Raw genomic sequence first — 9571 nt, 5'->3', positions numbered from 1 at the left:
AAAATCTCAGATCTCTGTTGGGAAAATTCATGCTGGCCGCTGTCAATGCTTTATGGGGTTCAGTGCTGTGTCAGGCAAAGATAGAAAGGTTCTGAGTATTACACATATCCAGGAGAAAGCTGCCTGTGCTAAGGAGGCAATTAACCACAGCAGTGTACCTTATGGAAACCAGCACAGAAGTCTGGACATCACCAGAGGCTGAAGCTTCCTAGGTGCAGGTTATCTGCCAAAGTGACTATAGTCAGGCAAGAAAACACAATGACTCCAGATTCCATGACACTGATCATCATTGCCCTGGTTGCTCTAGTCAGTGAGACTGAAGCTTTACTGCTTGCTATTCTGCAGATATTTCTGCCTTGTACAGATTTTGTTACTGTGCTGACACAGGCTGGCTTTTTCTACAAGATCTTAACTGCCAGAATGGAGGTCATTTTGCTGATATGATGGGATCGGGGTATATGTGTGCACAGCTCCATGCCTCTCAAGTCCCAAAATCAGAATATTTAGAAGGTCTGGCAGGGTTACTGTGTGCAGAATATACCTCATTTGTGATAGGAGAGGAATGCTATGCATAGAAGCAGATGGTGGTGATTTTTTTCAGGGGGGAAACAGCATGGGAGGAAAGGCTGAAGGAGTCCTTTTTCTCCTGTTTATCTCTTCTTTAAGAAAGCGGGCCCAGCAAACTGCATCTGGAACAGAGAGAGAAAAATCATAGAATATTTGGTTCTACTCCTGGTATTTTGTGGCAGTTAGGTGAGATGACAACTCCTAAAACTTCTCCAGACAGCTCTGATGGTCTGTTAGGGGGAAAAAATCCAGTAACATAATTAGGACCGACGAACAAGTTACAAACTTTTTTGAGTTCAGCAGAAGACTACTTGGGCTTGATGCTAAGCCAAAAGAAAAGAAGGCCAGGAAAGAAAAAGTGCTGCTGTACATGCTGGAAAGCTCATCCTGTTTTGTTTGGGGCAGTTTTGTCTCTGCTTAACATCCACAGCCTTCAGCAAAGTTCTGCCATTCTCACTCTTTTGTGATTTTTTTTTAAAGTTGGGCTTAATAACAGTATTCTGGTACTGTTGTTGTAATCACTGTATCTTACAGACTTACAATGTAATCCTAAACAGAGTTACACCAGTCTAAGCCCGTTGATTTCGATAGGCTTTGACTGGAGTACCTCTGTTTAGGGTTGCACTGTTAGTCTAAAGGAAGCTAACTAATCAGTGCAGAAATAATATATTTTCTTGTGAATTAACGGCTCATCGCTTCCTCAGCGCCTCTTCTATACCTTGGAGCTGAATGTCTCTGAGGTCGTGCAGAGAGCTGCTCCGTGCCTCCACGGGTTTCTCACCCTGCACTCCCTCAGAACCTGGCAGGCAGTTTACATTGGCCTGGAGCCCACTTCGCGGCCTTCCTACGTTGCCTGGCAACCAACGTCAAGCTGTCTCGTGCGCAAGCCCGCCTCTCCTTCGCCGGAGCTCTATGGTCGCCACTCCCCCATCCTCTCTCCGTTTCCTGCCCTTTTGCAACGCTCCACTTCCGGTCATCCTTTCTAGGTAATGACTCTGCCCATTTACCGCGCGTATCTCTATGGCCAGGGTCTTTGTTTCCTTCTCGAGATTCCTTTTCCGCCTGCGGCTCCCTGGCCTTGGCTTCCGGTCCCCCTCGTTCCTCCTGGCGGCGACTCTATGGTGCCTGGTTCCGCTTCCGTCTCCCGGTCTCCCTCCTTCTCTCGCTCGGTCCGCTTCTGCCGCCGCCGTGCGCGCCTTCCCTCCCTCCCTCCTTTCCCCTCGTCCCGCTCGGCGGGGCCTGGTTCTTCCCTTCGGCCGGCCATGGGGGCCTACCTTTCGCAGCCCAGGACGGCCAAGACCTCAGGGGACGGCGGCGGGTCGGGGCCGCGCCCGCTGTACTTCGGCTACAGCGCCATGCAAGGCTGGCGGGTCTCCATGGAGGTGAGGGAAGGAAGGCCAGGGGGAGGGGGCGTGGCCGGCTGGCGCCGAGCGGGAGCTTCATGAGCAGAGGCGCCGCCTGGCCCTCCTCGCTCCGGCTTTTCCTCCGGCTCACTGCGGCGTTCCTGGGGCTAGGACCCTCCCCTCGGGGCTCGCGTCTTCTGCTCTTCGCCCGGTTTTTGCTGGTTTGATTTGCTTTCAGGAGCCCAACCTGCTTCCCAACTGAGTTTTCATTACCCCTAAAGGAGGTCTTGGAGAGGTCACTGCTGCATTTGGTGCGCAGCTCCTGGTCTCCAGCCCGAGACTAGTCGTGGTTTGCTTAGTCTTTGCGTGCATTTAACAGAAGCGTCAGCAGTTGGTTTTGGCCCTAGAATGCCGTGAGATTTGTTCAGTGTGAAGCAGAGAATGGCTAGACCAGGTGCTGAATGTTGCTGTCTGTTCTGTTCAAAAGGTCTCAGATTATTCCTGAAGCAGTCTTATTTGGGAAAGTGTTCCTATACATTTAGCATGTACCAGCAGCTATTCCCTGCTTTGTTGTTTTGGGATCTTCCTCAGTTGCTACATTACAAGAAGCAAATGTTTTTTCTCTTATTTGCTGATTTGCCTTCTCTTTCAGGACGCGCACAATTGCATTCCTGACCTGGACAATGAGACAGCAATGTTCTCCGTCTATGATGGTCATGGAGGTAAAAGATCCTGGGAGATGGTTTTGCTTTGTACAACCAGCAGTTGGACATATACAACGATGTCAGGGGTGTGTGTGTCAAATGTAGGGGTGTACATAAACATATCTGAAACTGATTAAGAATGAGTCAGACTATTTGGCTCTTGTAGCCAATACTGTCTCCTCTAATCTGTAGCAGCATTTCAGGACTTCAAGCAGATAAAAACTTTTCCCCAGTGCCCACCATCTGAGATCATTTAAATAGAATACTGGGCATTGAACCTGGAACCTTCTGCATTTAAGGCAAATATTCTACTATTGAGTCTGCCAGTGAGGGAGAGAGAGGGCTGGTGAGCATGAAGTGGCAGTGGGAGGGAAGAGTACAGTATCTTCCCATTCAAACTGAAACCAGTTTGCACTGGGCTAATCTTGCACTGCTGTGCTTTTGTCCTTTGTCTCATATTTCTGCCTCCGCTCCTTGGCAGAGAGGCCAGGGCCAGTGGCCACAGACACTGGTAGCATATCCACTGGCTTCTTTTGGGGGTGGCCATTTTTCATTAGCTTGGCAGCCTGTCTAGTTATTTTCTGTTGGGCACACAAGATGACTCTTAGCATGCTTTGGTGAAGAAGTGGTCTCATTACCAGAATGATCACCAATTAGCTTCCTTCTGCCTAGATGAAGCATTTTCCTTCCTTCTCTGGGGTTAATTGGTTCTGAGTTGGGGCTAGGGCAAACAGGCTTCTAACTGCTCTTTCCTGGAATCCAGGGGAAGAAGTTGCTTTATATTGTGCCAAGTACCTCCCTGAGATCATCAAGGACCAGAAAGCATACAAGGAAGGCAAGCTACAAAAGGTAAGCCTGAAGAACTTGATCCAGCAGCATCCTCATTTGTGCTGCCAGCAGCTTTTCCTTACCATTCTTCTGATTTTATGGCGCAACGAGCTGGGCATTAAGTTCTTCCAGACTTGTATAGTGAAGCCATTATTTGTGGGTCTTGACTTCAGAATCTGAGACACAAAATGGTTCAGAGAATCTTTAAACACCTTTAGAATTATTATTTTTTTGCTTTGCTTCTGAATTAGAACCACCTTTTTCACCTCCAAAGGGTAACTTTCAGCCATAGCACTTTTAATGTAAATAGTAAGCAGAATGGGGTTAGTTGACTTGCAGAACTTGATATTTCTTAATGGCTATGAATCCTCGTAGTCCAAATTTTTGATTCATTGTTCCTGATGCCTTTAATCTTGCACGGGGAAACTTTTTTGCTTGTGTTACTATCTGTGTCAAGTTGATGTTGTTAATGTTTTTGCCTGCTGATTTTGAGTGGCAATATGAGCCGCCTTGAGCCATTGAGAATGGTGAGAAAGGCAGACTGAAAATATTTGAATAAATAAATCTGTTTCCTGAGTCCTAGAGCAGTGTGGCCAAGTTGTACTTTAAGTAAGAATTGGCTCATGCTGGCGTAGCACCTAATCCCCCTTGAGGGATTTCTGGGCTATCAGTCAGAACAGTGCTGTGGAGGTCCCAACAGAAACTAAACAAAACCAGCGACAGGACTCTAGGAAAATACAAGAACTGCTTGGCAGGATCAAAGTAAAGGTCTGAGTGCAGCACTCTGTCTTCAACACTGGCTAACTCCCCGGGGCTCTCTTCCACACTGGCTAACTCCCACAGGCCCTTGAGGATGCCTTTTTGGCCATTGATGCCAAGCTGACGAATGAGGAGGTTGTCAAGGAGTTGGCGCTGATGGCAGGGCGGCCCCGACACGATGGAGAGGAAAAGGAGGAGAAGGTGGCTGATGAAGATGATGGTGAGCAAAACAGCAGCTCACTGCTCAATAGTGGGCAGTTTGAGAGTGAAGCCAAAATATATCTAGACTCAATAGGGGGTGGTGGTCCTGTTGAGCAGGACCAGAAGGGGTCCTGAGATTTGAAGCCTGCCAGTGAAGGTGCCTGCATTCTCTCATACACAAATGAGATCAGAGGGGTGTCTTCATAAATACAAGATGCTGACTTCACTTGAGCCCCCTGACCCCCAAGTAATTTCAGTATTTCCAACTCAAGAGACTGAAACACTTTGGGGCCTTAAACAATACAGGGCTGGTTGAACCTAATGGGGAGGATGGGTGCTTGCAAGTTCTTTAGTGTCTCCAGGTCCTGTTTGGGAAAAGTTATCTATTTGCTTTGGGGAGGGGGCAGGGTGGATGCATGTTATTTTTGTATTATATAGCATGAGAGGTGCAAGAAGCCTGATGTAATATTGACAGTCAAACTCATCCCTTCAGTGGACAACGAGGAAGCTGCCTTACTGCATGAGGAGGCAACAATGACCATTGAGGAACTGCTCACTCGCTATGGCCAGAACTGTGTCAAGGGCAAGCTAGGGCCACCAGTGGTAGAGCAGGGCCCAGAGGATGCACGGGAGGAGCCGAGTGTGAACGGTGAAGCAGGTACTGAGGAGCTCTCAAAGCATCACCAGGAGGAGGAGAAGAATGGCAAGTTATGCCCTGAGTCTGCCACCAGCACCTCTCCTGGCCCAGATATGGCTGGTGGAGGGGATGCCAACACTCCCCCAAAAAAGTCGGCTGAAGGAGCAGCCCCTGCAGCAGGTGAGGCTGAGCCTTCCTGCTCCTCCGCAAGCAAGAGCCAACGAACTGCCAAGTCCAAGTTCTTTGAGGACAGCGAGGAGGAATCTGAGGAAGCGGAGGAGGAGGAAGAGGAGGAGGAAGACGACAGCGAGGTAAACTCTAGCTTCAGTTGGCGAGAGACAGAATCTTGTTCTTCCACAGATGGGTGCGGAGAGGGAGCTTTGGTACTCGGGATGCTTTGCTGATAAGTAGATGGCCCTGGTTTGCCTTGTGGGAGAGACATCTGTTGCCTACAGGACCGTTTGTTGCCCTCTGCTCAATCTGCTTGTTTTTGGGGCTTGAGGAAATGTGGTTGGCCATGTGAGAAAGCACCCCCCCTTCAATGAAGCATCCCCCTTCATTGTTCTTCACTCAGTCTGATTGTTTTTGGGGTGGGTGGGTCTGGGTTGTTCTTATCTCTGCTAGGAATGTAGTGAGGATGAAGATGGATACAGCAGTGAAGAAGGAGAAATGGAGGAGGATGAAGATGATACAGAAGAAGCAGAGGAGGATGAAGATGAAGACATGATGCTTGCAGGCATGGAGGGAAAGGAGAAGGTCAGTAATGGAGTTGGGGGAAGGAGGGGCATCTGCCACAGTGCCCATGAGAAGTTGTGGTCTGAGCCAGGGAGCCTTGCTGCTGTTGCTACATAGGAAGTGCAGCTTGGGAAACAAAAAGAGAAGATGTGCTGTATTATGTGCGACCCTGAGGACAAAGTGAGGGGCAAAAACAGCTGTCTGCCCTTGGCCTAGCTCTAGAAAGCACTCTTGCAGCCAGCCTCAGCTCCTGTACCAGGGGCATGTCTGATGCTCTTCTTTGTTTGCAGCCTGGCTCAGATAGCGGTACAACAGCAGTGGTTGCCCTCATCCGCGGCAAGCAGCTCATTGTGGCCAATGCTGGGGACTCTCGCTGTGTGGTGTCAGAGGGCGGCAAGGCTGTTGACATGTCCTATGACCACAAGCCTGAAGATGAGGTGGAGTTGGCCAGAATAAAGAATGCTGGTGGGAAAGTGACCATGGATGGCCGGGTGAATGGTGGCCTCAACCTCTCCAGGGCCATTGGTGAGTGTGCTGAGGTGCCAGACCTGCACTGGCCTGGGCTCCCGTATCTAACGGTGCCTTAGTTTCTTTTACGCAGCTGTCCATCTGCCATCCTTCCATCCATTCTGCCCTGACCTGGGGCTATGGAAGTGGCAGCACGTTAGCAGGGAGAGAGTGGATGCTATGTCAAAGGGAAAATAGGAAGAAAAGGCCTTTCTGAGTAGACCAAGGGGCTGTCAAGGCCAAGATTCTGTTTCCAGCTGTAGTCAATGAAGTTCTTTCTTGGAAGCGCCGAGGGTTGGATTCAGACTAACGTTGCGGGTTACAGAAGGCGGGACAGAACTTTTCTGCTGCAGCCCACTGATCTCCCTGAAACGCTGCTGCTGGGGAATAGGGAACCCTCAGGAATGGCATGAGGGGCAAAAGGGATCTGCAACAGGAATGGGAAATTAGTGGAAATTGCGCCTCCCCTTCAACAGGTAATTTAGTCTGGATCCACTCTAGAAGCAGGGCGTGGAGGGAAATAACCTTCCCCTGCTGTATGTTCCCCAGCAGCTATCATTCAGATTTATTCTGCCTTTGAACAGGGAAGATCCATTTGATCACCATTGCTATACCTGTGATTGTCACATCTCCTTTCAAAGCCATCTGAGCTGGTGGCCCTCACACACATGTTATCATAGTGAATTTCAGCTTTTCCTTTTCAGCCTTTGCTGAACAATATATCTGATGTGCCAAAGTCACTGGAGGCGGGGGGGGCGGGGCGTGCCCTGGTGCTGTGTCTGTCTCTGTGCCATAGTCTCCTTCCTGCCTCCTGAGAAGTGTCTTCAAGGACAGGAAGTCCCTCCTTACACACCTGTTCTATGCTTCTCTACTCCAGGAGATCACTTCTACAAACGCAATAAGAATCTGCCTCCAGAGGAGCAGATGATCTCAGCGTTGCCAGACATTAAGGTGCTGACAATCAACGATGACCACGACTTTATGGTCATTGCCTGCGATGGCATCTGGTAGGTTGGGGGCTGGGCAATGGCAGAAGCTCCATGACTGGGTTGGGAGGGGGTGAGGAATAACAAGATTTTTCTGCTGGTCTTTCCCATCTCACCTTTGGTTCCATACTGACTCTGAGTGTCTTCTGTTGACTGCTGAGGCTAGAGAGGGGATGATAATAGTAACCCAGGAAACATGAGGTTGTGAAGCTTTGGTGGGGTGTAAGATTAACGCAGCACAAAAGCCCTCTGCTTGTTACGACCTTCCCCTTCTTTTCCTACCCAGGAATGTCATGAGCAGCCAGGAGGTGGTGGATTTTGTCCAATCCAAGATCACTGAGAAGGACAAGAATGACAAGCTGCGATCCCTTTCGTCCATTGTAGAAGAAGTGAGTCCAGGGTGGGGCTGGGAGATGTGTGAGTGAGAGCTGAAATGCACTTGTTTGCAAAAAACTTGTCCATCCATTCTAAGCAGCTTCTCTGACAGTGTTCCCAATTCTGAAATGTTTTTAAGATGGATAGCTGTTGTTACTCTAAGAGTCTTGTGACACCTAAATGTATTGTGGCAGAATTGGAGCCTGTCTTGTGAGCTAGAGCCCTTTCTGCCAGTTGAGTATTATGTCACCTTCAGTTGTATGCGTGCGATTGTAAAGAGGTGAGAAAAATGATCCACATGTATTTGCATGGTAATTGTAGCACACCAGTCTTCTGAATGGCTGGGCCTCCCTTTGTAATCCCGTCTCTTCGTATATATTTCTGCTGACTTAAGGAGAAGCACTTTGTGCGCCTGACGCAGTGTACTCTGACCCATGAAAGCTATTTCCCAGCTATAATTGCTTCTCTTTCAACGGTTTTTTTTTTTTCAAACGCCAGATAATAAAGTATGACGTTTTGGCAAGTTGTTATTGGAAAGTCAGAGCTTTAAACGATCAGTGTTGTCAGGGTATGGCTGGGATTGTAAGTGGTCATATCAGTACTGCAGGGAAGGTGCTTGCTGTCTGTTGCCATTGTTGGGCTTGGGGAGCACAGGAACCGGGTGGTGGTAGAATCAATACCAGGGGTGGGTGCTCCAGAGGCATTACAGTCTGCCAGTCACAAAGCCTGGCGTTGTAGGTCTGTGATCACTTCTGTGCCTGAAAAGGACACTGTACCCTCAGTCTCAGCTCACCAGGTTTGCCGTGGACTACCTGACAAACTATTGTTACATTTGTGTATTCAAGTCTGGCTGAGTACAGGCACATCTTTGTATAACCTAGTGGAGACCTGTGCGTCATGCATGATCCTGCTGGAAGGGAGTCCATGGACTGTTTAATAACGGAACAATGAGGCTCATTCTCTGCTTTCTCTCACCCCAGCTCCTGGACCGCTGCTTGGCTCCTGACACGTCAGGTGATGGAACAGGCTGTGATAACATGACCTGCATCATCATCTCATTCAAGCCCCGCCCTGGCCAGGCCCTCCCTGCTGAGGGTGGCAAACGGAAACTTGAGGACAACACGGCAGCGGCTGCCCCCACGGAAGAGAGCTGCAGCAAGAAAGCCAAGCAGGACTAGCAGCTGAGTTGGGCTGGGAATTGCCCAAGCTCTCACTGGACTCTTGTTTTTCTAAGCAATGCTGAACTCTCGATGCCCGATTTAGGCCATTTTTTAGCCTTAGGGAGGCCCAGTTCGTCTGTGTCATTGCAGGGGGGGGGGTGGAATGGGGTTCATGTTGGTCCCCTGCTGTTCTTTGAAACCATTCCAAAGAATGAATGGCAGGGAGGGGCAGGGCCTGGTCAGTGGCCAGAAGCCTCTCCTCCACCCACCTTGCCCCGCAGCGTCTCCGTGTGGTTGTTGCCATTTCCGTGCCTGTGATGTTTTCTGTCAGCAGGAAGCAGTTGTCCATTGTGGAGGTTTCGAATCTGCACCCTCCCCCCCTTAAAGCCCTTCTGGTTTTATTTGTGGGACTAGCTGCCCTCCCCCCCCACCCCCACCCAAAAAAGAAATTGGCTGCCAAGCCTCCCTCTGTGTTGTTCACTTTCAATGAAATTTTTTTCAAACTAAAAGACCAAAAACTGAGCGGTGACTCTGTGCTTTTTGTAGGGAAAAGTTTTCGTGAAACGTTCTGCATCTGTTTCACAGGGAAAGGTGTGGGGTGGATGGCTGATGTTCTCAGGCTCCTTCAGCCTGCCCCTCATTTCTCATGCCTCCCAAATGCGTACAGACTGCAAGATGTACTGTATTTACCTGAAAGAAAAATGGCCGTCCCCCAAATGCTGTCCATAAAAAGTTTTATGATAACACAACTGGGGAAAAAAAATAAAAC

The 9571-nt window shown here is 49.3% G+C and overlaps 1 protein-coding gene across 1 annotated transcript; it reads left to right on the top strand.

Moving 5' to 3' along the window:
• The first annotated feature begins 1706 nt into the window (after nucleotides 1-1706).
• Nucleotides 1707-9324, top strand: PPM1G (protein phosphatase, Mg2+/Mn2+ dependent 1G). Its single transcript, XM_054998745.1, has 10 exons — nucleotides 1707-1949; nucleotides 2563-2632; nucleotides 3378-3463; nucleotides 4286-4421; nucleotides 4896-5350; nucleotides 5664-5795; nucleotides 6065-6299; nucleotides 7159-7288; nucleotides 7554-7656; nucleotides 8623-9324. Exons 1-10 carry the CDS (start codon nucleotides 1830-1832, stop codon nucleotides 8818-8820), a joined length of 1665 nt encoding a protein of 554 aa, XP_054854720.1. The 5' UTR covers nucleotides 1707-1829; the 3' UTR covers nucleotides 8821-9324.
• Nucleotides 9325-9571: the final 247 nt, after the last annotated feature.

The sequence above is a fragment of the Eublepharis macularius genome, chromosome 1 (assembly GCF_028583425.1).
Source record: "Eublepharis macularius isolate TG4126 chromosome 1, MPM_Emac_v1.0, whole genome shotgun sequence".
In the NCBI taxonomy this organism is placed as follows: domain Eukaryota; kingdom Metazoa; phylum Chordata; class Lepidosauria; order Squamata; family Eublepharidae; genus Eublepharis; species Eublepharis macularius.
The sequence above is the reverse complement of the archived record's forward strand: the minus strand, read 5'-3'. Positions and strand labels throughout refer to the sequence as shown.